At 38.0% G+C, this 21,890-nt stretch overlaps 1 protein-coding gene across 1 annotated transcript; it reads right to left on the bottom strand.

Annotated features, from left to right (window-relative positions):
* Nucleotides 1-12,676: 12,676 nt before the first annotated feature.
* Nucleotides 12,677-13,099, bottom strand: LOC103967087. Its single transcript, XM_048573381.1, has one exon. The coding sequence runs from the start codon at nt 13,097-13,099 to the stop codon at nt 12,677-12,679; it is 423 nt and encodes a 140-aa protein (XP_048429338.1).
* Nucleotides 13,100-21,890: the final 8,791 nt, after the last annotated feature.

Consider the following 21,890-nt stretch of genomic DNA (forward strand, 5'->3'; position numbering starts at 1 on the left):
AGAATGCAGGGTTCCTTGTGGACAATAAGCACACGTGTGACCAACGTGTGGAAGCGTCAACCAAAACCATAAAATGTCTAAATGGTCCGCAGGAAGAGTGAATCGGTCCACAAATGTCCCCCCTGAATCCGTTGTAGAAAAATAGGAGGATTCAAATGAATCTTGTCCTAAGAAGGCTTAGTAATAAGCTTTCCCATCGAACATGTTTGACATGCAATTCCTTGGATCGAACCTAAACTTCGGGTTAATGGATGCTCGTGTGAAGATTTAAGGATACGGCACATCGCTATTCGTCCAGGATGTCCTAAATGATCATGCCAAAGTGTAATTTCGTGCGCAGTCCCATTAGTAAGGCCGGCCATATAGTGGCATTCTATGGGGCGTATGGTCATAGTATATAAACCACTCAGGGTACGCTCCATCTTCTCTAGAATACGCTTCTAACCATATTCGTACGAAGTTATGCACAGAAATTCAACTCTGTTTTCTACATGGGTTTCAGCATAGTAATTCTTATCTCTAATGTCCTTGAAACTTAACAACGTTCTACCGGAACGTGGAGAATAGAGTGCCTCAAAAATGGTCAAGATTGTACCATTAGACAACATTATACGTGCCTTACTGTATCCTTCTATCAGGTTAGATGGGCCTGAGAGGGTTGTCAGAGGTGCATTCTTAGGTATGAAGTTAGTGAAATAGATGTGTTCACGCAAAACAGTGTGCGTGGTTGCACTATCTGCCAGACAACTAACTTTCTCACTAGTCATACCTAGAATAAAAAAATTAGTTTAAATCGGTCACATGCATAAAAGTTCATAAAAACAAATATCAATTCAAAATAATTTCATTTATTCGAGGATTAAAAACTTAATATCCAAAACAAATCACTAACTAATAATCCAAACATAAAGGAAAATTGTTCAAAAATCAACCAAAAACAAAGGAGCGATTTGGCCACTAGGTGGAATTCGGCCCCATTTGTCTTATTTCAACTAAAAATAAGTCTATGTCTAAGATTCTAATCTTCCATATGGATGGTATCCTCCTGAAAATCAGAAACCTCCATCTTCATAGTCTTCGGTTCATCCACTTGCATGAAGTTTGATTCAAACTTCTTACACGAGAATGATATTCATCTACAACCTTCTTGGGAGCTCGACAAACACGGGACCAATGGTCTTTTGAACCACAGTGATAGCACATGTCCGCATCCATTGAAGTTTTGGACCTTAGGAGCGAGATTTGAGCGCTTCTGGGCTTTGTTTCCTCCCTTAGATGGGCCTTGACTATGTTGACCTTGTTGGGATGGTTTTTGTCCAACCCTACCACACTTCTTTTGGCGTTTTGGGCATTAGTTGGTGTTATAACGTGCTTCAAGCACAGCAGTCGCCCCAGTAGGTCGAGCTTGATGATTCTTCTTCAACAGTTGGTTCTGTTTTTTAGCGAGAAGTAAAACAGAGATCAAATCCAAGAACTTAGTGAACTTCTGAGCTCTATATTGTTGCTGCAGGACAATATTAGAAGTAGAGAAGGTCGAATAACTCTTCTCTAGGAGATCTTCTTCAGTCAAAGTTTCATTACAAAACTTAAGAAGTGATCGAATTTGACAAACTTCAGAATTATATTCATTTACAGAGTTAAAGTCTTGGAAGCGCAAGTGCTACCAGTCGTGTCTTGCTTTAGGCAAGAATATGTCCTTTTGGTGATCAAAATGATCAGCCAAAGCAACCCATAATACACGTGGATCCTCCTCAGCAAGATATTCAGTTTGCAGAGTGTCATGAATATGTCTTCGAATAAAGATCATAGCGGTGGCTTTTTCAACTTCGCCAACAGGCTCGTCCGTTGCTTCTTCAATAGCAGGACACAAGTTCTTTGCAGTGAGGTGGAGTTTCACATCTTGGACCCACTTGAGGTAGTTCCTTCAGAGACCTCCAAAGCGGTAAAGTCGAGTTTGTTCAAATTCTACATGTTCATATCACAAAATAGATGGACAAGATGTGGTTAGTGTAATGGAGAAAAATCAATCCACTCACGTAGGAATAGAACATACAGGTTTTAATAGACATGATTTGGTTTAATTTTGCATGAAAAAACTTCGGGTTTTCATGGGTGATGTGTTTAAATGAAAAACTTCAGGTTTTCAAACAAGGCATGTTTATAAGAAACTTCAGGTTTCAAAATAATTATGAACTTCAGGTTCATATATTCCTGTAGGCAAACACAAATATATATATATATGCAAACAAATATGCAACAAGAATATGCAAAAATATAAAATTTAGGTTTACAATTATAATTGAATTATAATTATTTGGACTTTAGGCCAAATTAAAGTGTGGGTGAAAAAATATAAAACCCATTGAGCCTAAAGTAATTAGGCGAATAAAACTCGGGGCCCAAAAGAGATGCATAAGCCCACTGGGTGGCTTAATATCAAGGTGTCGTTCATTCCAGGCCTAAGAATGGGCTGGGTTTGGACTCGGGTGTAGGTTGCAGGCCTACGGGGAGGACGAGACAGGGGGGTTAGGTTGCTACAGGCAAGCCCAGAGAAAAAAAAAACAAACGGTTTTTTTTTTTTTTTAATAGGCCAGGGAAAATTGGGCCAAAATAAATCTTATGGGCTGTAAGGTGCAGGCCCAAAACCAATTGAGGTTTGAGGGTTAGGCTGAGAAGGGGCCTAAATGGTTGTGGGTCATACATCCTAGCCATGCTGGGTGTGTTTGGCTAGGGAAAAACACCGGAATTAATGGACGGCACTGTGCGTCGCCAAAGTTGGGATAAGCCCGTGGGTCAACAAAGACTTCAAATATGAACGAAATTTTTTAAAAAAAAAAATCTTAACATTCTTTGTAAAACCCTAGAATTTCGAATTGGATTTTCGAAAAAAAATCCGATAAGATTCAATCGAATCTCGATTAATCGATGTTAGGGACAAGCTTCAAGTCGTCAAATATGGTGACCCGATGTGTGAGGGTGGTCTGCAGGCCATCATGCGATGGTGGAGACGCCATGAAGGGCATCGGGTTTCTGGGTTGTGAGGCTCAGAGCTTCTGGCTCCGTGGTTCTCGGTATGGCACAACATCAATCCTCAAGCTGCAAGCTTGGGTGATGTCGGGGGTTCGAAGAACCCTAGGTTCCCAATCGCAAAAAAATTGTTTTTTTTTCTTCTTTCAATTCATATATAATTCAATTTGATGCATATGCAATCCAAATAATTTCATGCATGTACAGATATTTGGTGCAATTCATAACCAATATCAAATTCACATAATTCAACAATTATGATTATAAGGAATACACAATTTATGTAGAATCTAAAATTCGTAAAACGTAAAGTTGGGTCATGCATCATGGTGAATGTTTATGCTATCAAGGCTGAAAAAAATATCGAGATAAAAACCGTTATTTTGAAAGAACCTAATTGTAGCGGTAGGAGCATGATGATATGGATGAATTGGTTTGATGCAGAAAAATTCTCTAACGTCAGATTCCTAAGCGTAGCGGTAGGAGCATGCTGATAACGTGTAGTGGTCTATTTTATCTGATAAGGAGAGAGAGGGCCGGAGGCAAGGAGAAGAGAAAGAGAGAGATGTGTTTGTAGAATTGTAGGGGAATGTGTGTGTTGTTATCCCTCCTACATTGTGCCTTTATTTATAGTAATAAAAGGAGAGAAGATATTCCTTCTTCCCCAAGGAATACAAGATACAATAGGAAAGGATAACTAGAATCAAATCTAATCTAGGATTTACACAATCATACTTAAACTAGGAATGTTTACAATAGTTTTATCACATTTTTGTAGCCTAATTGGATTATTAGTCTTTGTAGTAATGGAATAGTCACAAGATAGTTAAAAAAAAAAAAGTTAGAATTCAAGCCCTTTTGCTGAAGTCTGTTAGGATTTAGCCTTAAAATTATAAATTTCATAGACTCTCTATTAATTATTAGCAAGTGAGCTACATATATGAGGATAAATGAAACTCTCCGTTAATTGTTAGCATGTGGGGCTCACATGTGAGGCTAACTTTATCATTTTAGCCTCACATGTGAGCCTCACGTACTAATAATTAACAAAGAATTGACGAAATTTTCAATTTTGGGCCTAAATCTTAACAAATTGCACCACAAAGGCTTATATTTTAACTTTTTACTACATGGGCTATCTTTCAACTACTCTATCACCACAAAAACAATTAATCCAATCAAGCCTATTTTATCTGTGATATGTCTAAATTGTTCTCATATAAATACACACTCCAACAACTCTTCAAAATTCCAAATCTCATTCTTTTCCACACAACTCTGTCTTTCCTTCTTCGAAATTTTTGATCTCCTCCCCTTCTGAACCTCATTATCTTTCATGCTCTCTCTCTATGTTTCCTTCTTTTCAGCAAGATCAGGTGGCTTAGAAGGATTTTTTGTCCTTCTTTATTTAGATGCGCATGCGTGGCACTACATGGCCTAGGTTGGCAAACGTAGAAAAGATGTGAGGCTAAATTGGGTTTGCGCCTTGAATTTAAATTCTAATCCAACAATTAAACGCCTGAGTAAGGAATTTCTTCTCGACCTAGGCTTTTTCTTTACCTTGAAGATAAGGTTTTGAACGAACGACCAAATGATGTATGATGATGGTGAAGATCGAGTGAGAAAGTAAAAAGAATATGAAAATCAATGAGATTAAGATTAATCTACTTGTGAGAAAGTAAATTAAATGAAGAACGATTGTGGATAAAAATAAAGGTGATGTAAAATTAAATAGAGGTCTTGGGTGTTCTTGAGGCTTCTCCCTTAATTAAATTCATTTTTCTTAAAGAAAAATGCACATATCAAATTACATAAAAGATATGAAACTGAATGATAATACTTAATACAAATGAATTGAAATGCTACGATCATCACCGCGACGCTAATATTAAAATCATACATGAACTGACTAATCACACTCATTGTGTACGGAATATCTAGCCTAGTGTTAGCAAATATATTAACTTTCCAAGAAGGTGCTGTTATTGTTCCTTATTGGTTGGTATTTGTTAAAGTTCATTTCGAGTGCAAATATAAGGATAGTGTAGTAGCACAAGTAAGATTGTTCCTTATTGGTTGGTATTTGTTAAAGTTCATTTCGAGTGCAAATATAAGGATAGTGTAGTAGCACAAGTAAGGGTGTCAAATCACAGAGATTGATAAATAACTTAGTAAAACCTTTGACTCTTACATATTAGCATTAGTTAATGACTCATATGACTTAGAATTGGGGGGTGTAAGTAATTTTGGAAAAGAAATAAAGATAGAAAGAAAAGGGAAAAATTAGAACTATCTAAAAATAAACCCAAGACATGAAAGAGGTTAGAAACGTTTTTAGGACATAAATCTGACTTAAAATGAGCTAAGGCCTTCCCTTAAACATTCATGAATCAATGAGATGATCTTTCAACTCATCCATTTCAAATGCACAACTAAGATGTTCACATATCTAGAATGGCATATAACTAGATTGTATGAATCCTCACTTTCTTTGCATGTGAGATGCATGGCATATACATCAAACTTTTGTAGGTGCAACCTAGCATGGCATATACTCAGATTTAGCACCTAGAAACTCATTAAGAACGAAGAGGATTATGAACATTACATGAACCCTAGAACATGTCATTTATCCTAGATTTCATGGAATCAACTTACATGATTAGTTCTGAACCTAATCACATGTTGCTAAGGAATGAGAGAAGATATGCCAGTCATCCTTATCATTCTCAACAGAAAACAAACATAAACAAGGTAGCTAAGCTCGAAAATATGTGCTTGAAACAATTGAGACAGAAAGTTGATTCTAGCTTGCAAATGAAATTGATAAACAAAAATTGCATCATAACATTAATTCAATCATGTCTAGGACTTCAAAGCAGCCCTAAGTATCCATAAACTAAATTAAAAACATAACAAAATTCATAAAAAGTTTGGAAAGTTAGAACCTAGAAACGGCTCAAGGTGGAGGACTCCTCCTATTTGATATTGTGTATCTCCTCCTTTGGCTCCTTCAAATTCTATGTATTTTTCTCCTATTAAATAGCTTAGGAGTTTCCTAACATTTGACACATTTACAGCCTTGAATTGACTCTCATTTATAGCTCATTACAATCAACTTTTAGTATAGGAGTAACTGAACACTAGATGTTATCAGAATTTGTAACTAAACAGCTCCTCTTTATTCTGTCATAATTTCTTGTCCAAACCTCCGAATCACAAGCTGTAAAGACCATGAGAAATAAGACTTCCAGGGCTTTCCAACCATATATGGCTCATTTTCTAATTCATTCTGAGCACTTCAGGGAAAAGCTTGCAAGTTGGCTGTTCTGCAAAGGCCTTTTCTGGCGGATCTTGGGCCACTTATGGGCTATGGTATGGCCTTGGGCGAGTTGGGCTTCAAACTATCCATTCTAGGCTCTTAAGATATTCAAAATAAGATGATTTCTTTAAGCCTTTACTTTCATCCTGAAATACAATGCAAACAACAAAATACCTTGTGATGCATAGAGATTTTAAGTCAAAAACCTAAGCAAAAGAGGGCATAAAAGTATAACTTTTTGTAGTCAACAGTAATGATCTTCATGCACACACAACTTGTAATTGATCTTTATTAGTGTGTCACCAAGTTTCCAAGCAAGCACTCATGGTTCATCAACAATTCAATTACATGCTTTGAGATAGAAAAATACTTTTTGATGATACAAACACTTCGATCCCTAAGAAGTACTTCCAAGGACTAAGATCCTTCATCTCAAATTCTTTGAACATATTGCATCTCCTCTTTATGCTGAAATTATGGCACTTATACATGATTTGCTATGGGAAACAATTATGAGACATAAAAATTGGATGTTGAGGGCAATTCGCTCTAAATCATAATAGCTTGCACATCTCTTGACATGTCCTATGTTGAGCAAATAGTGAAAGATGTGAAATCATTGGCGATTAGGATCACTGGGGTTTGTTTTACCTATGTTCGTTGTCAGGCCATAAGAGCGACTCACTATCTTGCGCGCTTTGGACATCATACAAATTTGATTAGTACTTGGTTTGAAGAGCCACCTAATTTAAATGAAGACCAAGGTTCTAAAAACCATTCGACGCTAGTCGGGCGGCAACCAAGGGCCGAAAGCCTAGGTAGCCTAGGCGGATTTTGTAAATTTATTGTATATCTTGTAAATAAGTGCCTATTTACACTTTTTAAAAAGTATACTTGATAGAAGTAGAAGAATAACAAAGTAGATCCATCTAACAAGTACAACATTTAAAAAACAGTAAGCATATAATCATAATGAGGTGTATTCTTGGATGATAGACTAAATTCTTCTTGTTCAAATCCTTGCATTGGATTGAACATAGACTAAATTATTTAACCTTGTTGTATCTAGTTTATTTCTTTTCCTTGTATGTATCCTCTCAAAAGTGCTCCAATTCATTTCACAATTGCATGAACTTGTAGTCAATCCATCCTTTACAAATTAGGTACACAATTTCCATAAGTATACCACCATGAAACTAAAAAAAGAATAAAGCACACAATTAATTAAAAAAAAAAAAAAAAAAACCAAATCGCCTAGGACCGCCTAGCTCCAGACCGATTTTTTGAAACGATTTGCATTAAATCGAGGCAGACCTTCACCACCTATGCCTATTTTTAGAACACAGATCAAGACATTATTGAGGAATGAAATGCTTAAATAAAATAAAAGTAGGGTTTTAGGGGACCGTGGGGGGAAGAGGGAGGAGGGTGTCCAACTATCGGAGAGTTGATCCTTTTTAACCGCCTTAAGTGAGAAAGAAGTAGCCTACGGGTTAAATTAGGAGTCTTGAATCTTTCTGACTGTCTTGTATAATAAAGAGTGGCAGTCCGAAGTAACCTTCTGTTTAATTTGATTCGCCTAGTAGTTTACTTTTCCACCCAATATCTAAACTTCTAATCTTCTCATCCTATATATTCAGCTTTCAATAATAATGTCAATTTTCATTAAAGAGTCAGTTTTCATTAATGTCAATTTCAAATTTTGGGGACAAAATTTTTTTTTAAGGTGGGTAGATTGTAACAACCCATCCCAAATTTTATGACTTTATAAATCCTAAAAGAGTGATTTGATGAAAATGCCCTTAGAGGCAAGGATTTCGACTTCTGTTGACCATCGTTTAGAGTGATGTGTGACGCATTCTTTTAGCGTAATTGCGTAGTACGCGACAATATGAACATGGGGACATAAGCGAAATCAAATTTGGAGTTACAATGGAAATTTTACAAATTTACAACGTGAAGGGTGATTTGGTAAATTCATGTTTAGAGATATTTTGTGGGTTGTTTTGTGAGCCACGCAGGCCTACACCTATCCCGTGTCCATTCTTTCTTCCTAACACTTTTTTTTTATTTTTCAAACTTTTGGACCATTCTCTTGCTACCATGTGTCCCTTTCCTCCACATATTCCCCGAGCTCCCTTTCTTCACTCACCTCTCTTGTGCTGCCACGACATCCCATTTCCCTCTAACCCTCTCAGTTCTCTCCTCCCCTCTCTCTCATTTCTCTATTTTGCATAGACCATCAAAACGCAACCACTCACCCATTCTGGCGAGACCCCTTATCACAGAATCACCATCGCCGACAATCATGACATTCTCCCATTCTTTCATCATCTCTCTCTACTTCGGCTGGCATGGAGATGCAACAGTGCATCACCATCTACGAAGCTAATTCCAGCGAGTTTCAGTTTTCCGACCAAGGGTAAGTCTGGGGAGCCTTCAACCTCAAATCTTATTGTTTTTGGGACTTCTGATAAGGTCTTTAACCTTCACAATGAAATTTGGCAGAGTTGATGCAGAAAAACATCTCGGGGGAAATTTTCCCAGAAATTTTGGAAGCTTGAACAGTGGTCGTTAGGCCACTTTCAGAGGATTTTTCCTGCCAACTCCGACCGTATCTTGGCCTCGATCTGGTATAGGTCTATTCCATACATTTCCTACTTCATTATGGTTTTTTAATCATCAAGTTTGGTTAAGAAATGAGCTCGTTTGGAGCTTTGGAAGTCAGACCAAAAACCTGCAAAATGCAAGCCATTTTGAGGAAGGCGAGTACAGTCGTACTTGCAGGCGTGTGGGTGCACGTAAGGGAGCCACTACGAGTGGTGCGTGCTGCGCGTGGCTGCCATTGCAGCCACCGTGTGGCGTGGCATGGAGGAACCTGAGGTCCCTCCTTTGGTTTCTCAACGTGTCGAACTCGAATCAGCCGTTCGTTTTCCAAAATTTGATCATTTAAAAATAGTTGATTTATTAGCCGTACTTCATACAAAAATGCATTTTTACATTAGTACATTACGTAATTACATAAATGGTTTCATTTCTAGGCGAAACGCATCGCAAAGACTCTCGATGCTACGAGGCGGGTTTGATTTGACGACATGATTTGTGAGTGGGTCTTTTCTTTGATATATATATATATTTTAGTTTCCATATATATATATATATATATATATATATATATATACACACACACATCTAATAATGAACTTTCTTTATGATTGCCGTAATTAAATTAACGTTTATAGGAAATGAGGTAACGTTGAGAATTAGGAAATCATTATGCATCCTACATGATGCCTTAGCTAAACTTATGGCTATGAATAATGTTATGTCGACTAGAATTATCGAATCATTGTGGCATGATTATATTTGTGTTATTTGTTCATCGTTGCTGCACCGGTGTTAGTACTCGCATGGGCCAAGGCTAGTCTTTCACGTGTATGTGCACATTGCACCGTACGCTCACTTTGGATCCATTGTAAGTGTCAGTCCTGTCCTAGATTGCTATAGGCAATTAGGATTCGCATGCGCTGCGCATAGTGCCAGTTTTCATGTGATTGTAGTACTATAGCATATATCACTGTTACACCCAGTCATGTTCATGTCAGAATATCTCTGCATGAACTCATGTATCAGCATATGTCAATGAGCACTCGATATGATATATTTATTTATACGAGAATATGTGATTACAGACGTCAGGTATTTATTTATGAAAGTTATGACGTATGGCATTCTTGAAATACAGCTGGCTATGGTAAGTATTTTTATACTATACGTGGTATGTATATTTTGGAAACTGTACTTATTTTAAGGCGAGGGATTATTATGTTTTTGAAATGGTTTTTACAAAGCTTTGTTTTTAGGCTCACTCACTCTTGTTTTTCACCCCTCCAGGCTTTAGTAGCCGAGCTTTCTTATTGACGAGGATTCGTGGCAAATCTTGGTATCGGAGATTACCTTCAATGGTATAATTCTCAATCCACTCTACTGTTATTTACTTATGCTCTGACATCACGTGTGAAATGGGTTCATTCCTGCTCACAAGCGCACTCTTATACTTAGGCACTTTTATGTTTAAATTTACTTACATTTTCCACATCACTGCACTTTATGGCTTTGTCACATTCCTGGTGTCGGCCAACACAGCTCGATTCGAAGTCCAGGTGGACATTCTGGGTCGGGGTGTGTCAGTACTGAAACCACTGTCTACTCTTTAAAAAAATAAGATAAAAAGATAATTCCAAATGTGTGGCTTAAATCAATAATTTCAACACATGTGGCTTAGAGCTTCCCCAATGAGGGGCTCTATATAGGGCTAGAAAAGTGTTGGATATAGCCCAATTTAGAGCTCCAAGGAATCTTTGGGGCTCTATAAAAGAATATCCGAGGGGTTATACATCTTTCAGGCTCTATATGGGGCTATATATTTTATTTATGTAGTAATTTGTTTACGCGGTAAATTTATCTTTGCCTTAACTTTTCTTAATTTGATTTTTGGCCATGTTATCTTAAATTTTAATTTATGAACTTTTTAACCTAAAAAAATTCAAATTTTGACAAAGTTAGATTTCATCACTTATGCAAGCTCTGTGACGTTACGTCCCTACTTTTCACTGTAATTTCTTTTTCATTTGTGTGTTTTGACGATTTTGCTCTTTTTGGGGAAAAAGTGGAATCTGACGTGGACGTTGTTTCGACTGTTGTTTCTTTTCCTAGTTTCGTATGTAATTAGTACTTGCCGTCACAAATGTGTGGACACGAGTTAGACCCGAATTGTATTTGTAACGAAAAAGTTACGCTCCGTTAAAGTACGTTAATTATGGGTATTCTTGTATACGTTTGTACAAAATATCAATCTCGGAAACACTGTTAAGGATACAGATTTTGTACATTTGAAATGGTACAAAATCTGAAAATCCATCCATCTAATCTCATTCCTCAAAAATGGGATCCGTGTCCATCGGATTTCATAGAAACAAACCACCAAATGAAATTGAGATAAGGGAGTTTGACACATCCCGACCCGGAATGTTCACTTGGACTCTGAATCGAGCTGTGATGGTCGACAACTAGAAGGTGACAAAGCCATCAAGTGTAGTGATGTGGAAAATGTGAATAAATTTAAACCTAAAAGTGCCTAACAAAAAAAGTGCGCGGGGGAGCGGGAGTTCAAATGCATAGGTTACAAGTCAAGTTTGGGTGGTTTGCAAATCGGTTGAGAGAATTGCAAAGAGAAGGTGAGAGAGAGACCTTCGAGGAGAGAGAGAATGAGGTTTGAGTTGTGATTGGCGGGACAGAAATGAGAGTGTTTCTGATTGGTTGAGCGAGAGAGGGAAAACAATTGATTGGGTGGTGAGGAGGGATTCAGGGAAAAGCAAAAGTTCGATTGGTGGATGAGATGGGGATAAGATTTTATTTCATAACAGCCATTGGATTTGATTATCTTATCTCAATCTCATCCGTTGGTTTATTTCTCTGATTAACACATTCTTTGAAATCAAACAAGATTTTCATTTCATAACAACCCTTGGATTGGATTATCTTTTCACAATTTAGTTATTTTATTTGTTTATATATTCGGTTTAGGTCTCTAAACTACTAATGTTAAATTTCATCACTTTATTATGAATTTTTCAATCTAAAAAAATTAAACATAAAGCATTACGTTTTTTTTTTAATCAATCATACAAAAAAGTTGTTGTTTGTATATGTTTTCTTAATCAAACAAATGGTTGAAAATAAATCCTTAAAATCCTAAACGGTTGAAAAATAAACCTTTAAAATCATGTTTTCTTAGCCTTCATGCCGGCTATGTATTCTTCATTCTTCAATAATCCCAAGAATATAACAGTTACAAGACTGACATATCAATTAGTAGCCCCAATCGTACTCGCCCACGTGTCACAACCACCACTCATATCTTGCAGGATGAATAATATCTGTAGGGGTGCGTCTAATTGAATAGGATCTGATATGAATACTACTTGTAAGGATATCGAAAATCAATTCACTATTTTCATTCGATTGGTCTGAAATTATTTTATATTTTTTATATAAATTAAACACAGAACACAAAAAAAAAAAAAAGTAATCGAACAATATACGTACGATGAACAGACTCGAATTATTTCTCTTTTTTTATCATTCTGACCATCGACTGCCACACGTGTCATGTCGTACAGAAAATGATAGAAAAATTTGTTCTCTGTCATCCCATCCCTCGAAGAAAACGACATCTCCAATTCCTCTAGGACCAATTCCAAATTCGCACAATGCCACAGAATCATTACCAAATGAAAACGACATACACTCCCAAAACGACATCCGTCACGATTCTCTCCGGGAAGCACTCCTCCAAAATCCGGCACCGTGAAATCGGTCCCACATCTCCTTCTCCAACAAATCAGCGCCCTCCGTTTCGGCGTTGCTCTTCTTCTCTCCGTCACCTTCTGTACAGCCGCTCGCTCTCTTCCCGTCGTCGTCGTCGTCGTCGCCACCGCCGCCGAGCCGTCCCTTCTTCTGAACCGCGCACCGTCGCTTCCTTTTCCTGTGGGCCCAGGCCTTCATGCACAGCCCCTTCGGGACCTTGTACACCGCCAATATAAGCAAATTCATTACACTGCACGGGCAGCAGCAACACACCGCCGCGCACTCGGCTGCCGCGCCGCCGGCCACTTCTCCGACTCGCCGCTTCTCTCGGGGCGGCGGCCGAGTCAACTTTGGCGATTGAAAGAGGGGGTCCCGAGTCATCGCGGAGTCAAAATCACGAGTCAAAACAGGGAAGGGAATTTGCTGGAATTAGGGATCAATGAAGAATTGGATTCTGGGGTGGCGGAGATTGAGATCTTTGTGGATTCATGGGGCTTCATGGGGAAGATCTTTCCCACAAAGCCACAGAATCCCAAACCCAAAACGTGAGAGAGAGAGAGAGAGAAAGAGAAATGGAGGGGATTGGGGAGCGAAAGTTTCGGGAGAAAAACGGAAGTATATATGATTTGGTTTGGGTTGGACGATAAGAAGAAGAAAACTGAAGGGCGTGAAATTCGTGGCAGCCACCGGAACCGCTCCACGCGGACACGATGAGTCAGAGAGAGAGATCGAGACGAAAGAGATGTGACAGATTTTTCTGAGGTTGCTTTTCATTTATCTTTAAAAAAAAAAAAAAAAAAAAAACTAACGAATTTTTTTTAAAAATTTTAGTTTTAATAAAAAATAAATAAATAAAGATGTAGGGAATAGTATCAGAAAAAAGGTAAAAATATGATTTTTCTTTAAAAGTGAACCGTCAGAAGTGTTTCGTTAAAACTCTATTTTTTAATTACTTTTTGACAATACGTAAAATTGGAGAAAATTTTGTGTGAAACTTAATTTGTTATTGAATAATGCTGAGCAGTACAACTATCCACTCAAAACTTGTCACGTGACGAGTTATAAGATCATCTCCAACCGAAGGGTCCAAAGGCCAGAGGTCGAAAAATAGCCTAAAAACTGTCTCCAACTGAGGACTAGGCCAGAGTGCTCGTGAGCCCCACGAAATTTGAAAGGGCCAAGGGCCAAAGGACTAGGCTGGCTGGATTTTTTTTTTTTAAACTGTCGATTTTTCTTATAACCGACAGAAATAAAAGAAATAGTGCCGACTAATGTCCTGTTATGTTTGAATTTTTTTTTTACAGTTTTATTTTTTTTTATTTACAATTTTTTTTTCCTATAACTTCTATTTTTTTCAATAATTTCCTATAACTTCTATTTTACAAAATTTGTTTCATATTTTTTTTAAATTTTATTTTATTTTCCTATAACTTCTATTTTACAAAATTTGTTTCATATTTTTTTTTAAATTCTATTTTTTTCATATAACTTCTATTTTACAAAATTTGTTTCCTATTTTTTTTTTTAATTCTATTTTTTTCCTATAACTTCTATTTTACAAAATTTGTTTCATATTTTTTTTAAATTCCATTTTTTCCTATAACTTTCTAAGCCATTATACAATATTAAATTAAATTAAGTAACATGATGTCAGCTACCAACGACTAGCTGATGTCATGCTGACGTCACTTAGCCGTTAGATTTGAATTTAAGTTATAGTTTTTAAATAATAAATTATGTTTGGCTCTTTGGCCCTCGGTTGGAGACGGTTTTTTTGTGATATGGCTAAAACGAGCCTTATGGATCTTTGGCCTTTGGTTGGAGATGGAGACAAATATGGTCATGTACTGTTCATTAAAATATTAATATCCTAGAGGGCCAGAGGGCTAAAACGAACCATCTGACCAGCTCTCGGTTGAAGATGACCTAAGTATTTTTCACCTTTCTTTCATATTCAAATTTATCATAATTAATTTTCATCCTATTTAATATATCATCAGATTAATCTAAAAGCTCTCTTTTTTCTTTTCTTTTTTTCCTCTCTCTCCTTTTTCTTCTCAAATTTACCCTGCCGTATGAAAGTGGACATCTCAACTTTAGCTTTTCAAAGCATGCTTCAAGAAAATCTCGGGAAGCAGGTATTTGTGAGAGGAAGTAAGTGTAAACAAAATTAGGGGAATGATATAACAAATAGATTGCGAAATTCAACTCCATAATCTGGAGTGAGTATGTACGTTTATATTTATATATTTTTTTGGTCAGAAGGTAGAGAAATTTTATAAAATAAAATTCAAATGGACAAATTATATAAGGATCAGCATATAGAAAGAAGATACCACTTATGCAAACAAAGCATGAGTAAAGGTTATTCTCTATAGTAAATTACAAATAGTACATAAAGGTAATAAACATGAAACGGTTTCAACCTAAAAACAGATTCTCCACGAGGACTGAAACAGAAAGGGCTCAAATAGTACAATAGATTTAAGAGTTTACAATTAAAATTTTAATATTTGTAGAATAAAGATTAACGCACAAACTACTAATCATAAATATACTAGGATTACAACTTCTTATTGAGAGAGGATCCTCACTAGATCTTCTTTCTGAGGATCTTGGGGATCCTTCAATCACATCCGTTCATCGTGCATCGTGCAACTAGTTTTTGTCAAGTACTGTTTATATTCAATTTTAAATAAAAAAATTTACAATGATTTCTGACTGCACAATGTACCTGACATGCCCTGATTTTGACATTCCCCGAACACCAGGATAGGCACGTATTGGCCGACACCCGAGGGTGACGAAAGTCATTTATTGAATGCAAATACTGAGAATAAGGAATAAATAAGACTTGTAAATATAAAAGAATAAAGAATATGCATTTAAGGAATGTGTTCAGAGCACACATCTGATCTAGAACACTAAAAGAATTAATATAAAAATTGAATGAATAAAAGTGGGTCTTACATCGAGAGGACTAAAGATGCCAATGCGTAAGTGGCCGGATGTCGGGATTGTATGCCTCGATTCTAAGTCCTGAAGGGGGCGTAAAACAAATATGAGTGGACCAAGTTAACATATATATAATAAAACAGTTATCAACATATTAACCCCCAGGTTTTATGAAAACACATATATCATGATAAACATAGGTTTTCCGAAACCTAGCATGTCGTGTAATGTCTCAAAACATATCTTGTATATATAATAATCACTAGTGAATGTTCGATAACCCTCCAGACCCCATGCCAGCTCCCCGTCTCTGTGCCAGTTGCTAGAGGAAAATCATCCCCAGGCCCCATGCTAGCTCTCTGTCCCTGTGCTAATTGCTATAGGAAAAATACTTTAGGTCATATGTCAACACCATAACTGACACAACCCGACCGAGATCAGGGCATACTGACCGTCACATGGAAGTGACGCAACCATGTGCACAGTGTGGAAGCTAATAAAATAATAATAAAAGTACAAATAAATAAAAACCAGCTATACACAAAGTAAGAACATACAAGTGCAAGCGTCAGTGTGAAAAACAAAGTTCAGAGCACGGAAGACCTAGTGCAGTCCAGGAGAAACAACACTAAATAAACACACCCAAAGGTGGTCCTACACTGGTGATAATCTGTCTGATATGCCGGGAAAATCCTCTGGGGAGCCACCACAAGTGATAGCCAACTAGAACCTGAAGGGGCGCAAAACAGAAAGCGTGAGTGAGCAAAAACAAAGCTTTTCAAAAACCATTTCATAAAAAAAAGTTCTAACCCCTCGCCGTAAAACCTGTATACTTCCCAGAAAATAGAATATATACATATATATAAATCATGCTCGGAAATATGCCATGCCAAATGCCTCGATGTAAAATGCAAGTACTCAGGTAATGACAAACAATGCCATATAATCTGTCAGCCGGAGTCACCTAACGTGACCTGTACGGCTGAATATAGAGCTTAAATCTCCATCTCACTAACTATACCTACACACGAGTCGGAACCACCTAACATGGTCTGTACGACAGGACTGGGTGTAATATAAGTACGCTCAAGTGTGATGCGAACTAAGTAAGCACACAAATTAAAACCCTCTTGTGACAATTGTAGTATATGAATAAGTAGGGATCGTTCTTAACCGGGGATTAGGAGGGATTGCAAAATCGCTTGGAAACTGACTCAAAAACGTAAAATAAAGTTTGAAACACTAAACTAGTCTCAAAGAATGCAAAACTAAACAATAAAAACACTAAAACAAATCAAAAGACTCAAAATAGCCCCAAAACACTCAAAATTGCCTTAAAAACACTTTCTGGGCAGTTTTGAGCACTTTGACAACTTTGGACAAAATTGGGTAATAGAATGAATCAAAATGCTTAAAAACACAAACTAAGACACTTTCTAACTAAACTGGACACTAAAGTAAAGGGGGATTGAGGTTTTGACGAAAATAAATTAAATGCACAGATTGTAAATTTAAGGCAGATTCTAAATATAAATTTGATGAAAATATGGATGATGGAATAGCTAAGGGGTTTTTTCTCCACACATGTCACACTTGCATACACTTTGATTTTCAGTTGGTCTTTCAATGAATTATGAAACTCAACACTCCGGGTTAATTAGGTCCGCTTAAATTAACCGTCAAGTTCTCCTTAAGTTAATGAATTGGATGGGTTAGCGCAACGCAATTCAAAACATTCTCCAAAAGTCCTTTACGTGAAAAGCACAATAAAGATACAATCAAAGATCATTAAGCATCATGAAAACTATAAGTGTTGACGAGGCATTCGTCACTATGATGAGCATGAAACTAGTGCCAAGAATTCATTTAACGCGATTGTTTATAAGCAACCTCCACTACTTGTGAATATAAGTTCATAACTATTAGGTGAAACTCACTTATATTCTAGCGTCAAATTCATGCATGAACATTAAGCGTGCACTCTCAATAAACATACACAAACAAGTTATCAATCAAACAGTTAAACGAATTGAATCCAACATTCATGAAATTCCAACCAAATGTAATCAATTCATATTGCAAGCAATAACATGGTTTCGAATCACCCCCTAGCTAATTAGGGTTTTAGCCTCTCATGTTCACAGAAAGAGAAATACAATTGAATTTAAACATAAAGCACAAAGGATTGATTACACCTAGAACGCCCTACGAATCCATATGAATTGGTGCGCGTCGAAGCTCCTCTTTCCTCTTCTCCTTGCTGCGGCAGATTGAGTTTTGGATGATTTTGGGTGAATTTCTTGGTTATAGATGGGTTTAGGGTTGTTTGGTGGTGCGGCAAGGTGGTGGAGTGATGGAGGAAGGTTGGTAGGGTGGCTGGTATGGTGGGGATGGCTGCGGACAGGTTGGGAAGTATGTGGAAGATGGTTGCTGCACGGTTTTTGGGCTAGAATGGGAGAGAATCTGTGATGATGGCTGCGGATGGATGAATGGTGTGTTAGGGTTATGAGATGATGAGTGTATGAATGAATGAGGTTGAATGGTATGCACGGGTTGTATGGAGAAGGGGTGATGGAATGCACGGCTTAGGGGAAGGAATGGGAGTTGACGGATTGATATGTGAATGTGGCTGATTAGAATGAGTGGGAAGTGACGGCTACAAGGTTGTAGTTTAGGGTTTATGAGTGAATGGCTGAGATGGTTTTTTGTATGAATGAATCAAAGGCTATGGATTCAAGGGAGAGTGACGGCTAGAGACGTTTTTATGGCTGAAAATCTGAAAGAATGGATGAATAGGGTGCGGCTACTTGTAATTAGGGTGATTAGGGTTTTAGGGTTAGGGTTTAATGCATGAAATGGGCCTAAAATGCCCCCCCCCCATGCACGGCAAGGGAAGGGACTTGGGCTAAAGCCCACGACATTGGTTGGAATTTGGGCTAGGGCATTCGTTTTGTGTCCTAAAGCGCCTACAAGGACTTCAAAGTGGCTAGAAAATACGGACGTTTAAGATTAGGAAAGGTTACCAAAACGGGAAACTTAGGGTTAACTTTCCTAAAATAGGAAACCTTGTTTGAGTAGGATTCCTCGTTTTGGTAAGAATTCATCGTTGGAGTAGGAATTCGTCGTTTCTTCAAGACTTCAACTCATTCATTCCTCTTTCGCTCCAAAAGGCTCCAATTTGCATCTTCTTGCACACTTTGGCCTTATAATCTGAAAATACACAAAAGTGGCCTTAAACACTAAAACAACTAAGTAAACACAACATAAATGCACGAGAACAAGCTAATTAAGTCGCATGAATATGCTCCTATCAAAGTGCTACGAACACGTAAAGGCTGGGCGAATAATCGCGGGTCACTTACGAGTCGAAACCACCTAAAGTGGTCTGTACAATAGGACTGTGCATCTAACTTGGATCCAAGATGAGCATGTGGTGCGGGAAGTGAACATCACGTGAAGGACTGCGCCCAACTCTAGGTGGGAGCACTAACACCGGGGGTGCAGGTTATGAGCTCTCTATGCATCTCAAATCACTACTGAACATAAACATAAACCATTACTTACCTGGCACTTACCTGTGCGTCCGCAGCACCAACATACATATATATATATATATGCTACTAATAATGCATAAACAAACGGCAAACAATATGCATGGCATGTAAACGTATAAACATTTCATTTCACTTTCTCGGAAAAACATAAGTATATAGGTATATACGGAAAACCAAAAGCCCACTCACTGGTATGTAGAAGGGTCGTAACCCCTTGCCTCGAGTGACCGCGCTCGTCCTCAAGATAAGTCTCACCTATATGCGAAACAACTATAAAAACGTTAATTTTAAAGCACATAACCATCCTTACAAAATAACTTCTCATACAAAGCTCAAATAGAGTGTATGAATACACCAATGTGATCTACTTAATCTCAGGAACATCCCCATATTTTTAGAAAATTTTTCCGACGCCGCACGCGCCCCCACGCACCGGCCAAGGCATGGCCACACGCGCAGGCACGTGCCTGGCACACTGACGGCGTCAGTTAACACCGTCAGGAATCTTCCATTAACTCTGACGGATTCCATTAACGCCGTTAGGAATATTCCGTCCAAATTGACAGAAATATTCCGTCATCTTCTCTGACCAAACTCCGGCGCCGTCGCTGTCGCCGGCGTTGGAAAACCGGGAAAATTCAAAGCTTTGTATCTTCTTCGTTTTTCAACCAAATTTCACAAAATTGGTACCAAAATGAAGCTTACAACAAGAGGAACAATTTTATACCACTTTCAAGCACTAAAACTCACGAAATCTCATCGAAAAAACACCACCAACTCCGGCCGAACTTGTAACTCACTATCCCGACGTCCAAAACCTTCAAACGAACCACCCCGAGCCTTCTAAGGACCTCACCAAGCTTCCTACAAGCTTGAAATTCCCAAAAACACAAGAATTAACGTGTGCATGAATAGTGACCAAATCGGGGGATCCCGAGTTCGACGTGAAAATGAAGGTGTCCTTACCTGAAATGGGTATGGTTGAACTCCTAAGGACCTCACGAGCACGAATATGTAATTTGTTTCCTTGATTTGTGAAGGTTTCAAGGGTTTTGGTTGTCGTCCGTACAAATGGAGATAGGAAAGGGAGAGAGAAAGGGAAAGGGACAGTGATACGGGACAGGGAAGGGGTAAAGGAGTGTGGGAGTGTGTGTGTGGTCCAAAATCAGCCAAACAACACCCAAAAACAACCACACAACGAAACAACCATGCTAGAGGCAAAACCGTCATTTCACCCCTACGGTACGAAAAATCCGGGACGGGCTGTCACAGTAACCGTTGCCCGGGACAGACAGGAATCTATCCTTCATCTCGTAGCGGAATTGGGACCACTAGGTAAGTACAAAACTATTGAACATATATTTATTTGAAAGACAACTTCATAGTATAAAGTCATCCATCATCTATACTATAAAGAGGTGTTCTAAACATGTTCTAAATATTATATTGTCATCCATCAGATATTCTATAAAGAACACGGGTTATAGGAAAAATAGTAATAATTCAAACTAGCCTCAATACGTATGTTATCTCGTAAAACGTAATCATTAAATCATGTTTTTCATGTATGCATTTCTACTATCAAAACATGCATTTTTAGAAGGGGTCCACTCACAAATACTTAGCCGCTGAAGAACCACGCAAACTAGTAGAGATAGAATGCCACAATAAATTGCCCCTAATCACATAAAGGGTACAATTAATAAAACTTTACTCAAATGATTGAATTTGGGAAAACGGACATCGGAAGCGGATTTAGGACGTTGAATTACTCTAAGGAGGGTTCTAGGTAAATTTCGTAAAAGTCAACGCAAAGAATATTCGGAATTCCCCATAAAGGGTCTGGGCCAGCTAGGGTTTAGGCTTAGACATTTAGGTGGGTTGGGTTTAGGGGGTTTAAAGTCACAGGCCTAAGGCCCAACTTCCAAACGGCCTAAGGGCCTAAAGCCAATAAGGGTTTAGGGGTTTTAAGAGAAAAGGGCTTAGGGCCCTAACAGGCACAGCCCAAGGGCTTTTAATTTAAATAAAATAAAACTAAACTAAAAAGAAAAGGTTTGGGTCTTGGTTTTTAAACTAAAAGGGTTTTGGGCTTTAACATATAAAGCCCAAAGGCCTTTAAGACCAAAAATAAATAAAACAGAAAAATAAAAAGGGTTGAGTTGGGCTCTACAGGAATGGCCCAAAGGCCTGGGAGGTTTCTTGGGCTGGGTTCACGCCGGAGAGGAAAGCCGGAGTTTCAGCTGGAAATTAGACACACTTTAAACGCGCATAACTATGTCAATACTCAACAAAATCGAGTGATTCAAAAATGAAAATCATAGTTCTTGAAGAGATGAAGAGAATGGTACCTTGCATGATGTCTAACTAGCTGTGGTTTGGCCGGACATTGCCTCGAAAGGAGCGGTGCTCGCCGGAAAACTAGGGAAGTTTTCCCCCGTGATGTTCCTACATCCAAACATATATAAAACTTCTTAAAACCACTTCCAAACATACTACTAAGACATGATCTATGACATTTGGATGAGGTTCAAGGCTTACCTTCGCCGGAGGAGGGGAAACTCGTCGGAGAACTTCGGTGAACAGTGTAGGCTAAGAGAAAATGAAGGGTTCGGGGTGTTCTCTTTTGACTCTAAACTTATTAGGGTGTTATTGGAGATGTTGAT

The sequence above is a fragment of a genome, unplaced genomic scaffold (genome assembly GCF_019419815.1).
Source record: "Pyrus x bretschneideri cultivar Hongxiangsu unplaced genomic scaffold, Pyrus_bretschneideri_v1 Contig67, whole genome shotgun sequence".
Lineage (NCBI taxonomy): Eukaryota > Viridiplantae > Streptophyta > Magnoliopsida > Rosales > Rosaceae > Pyrus > Pyrus x bretschneideri.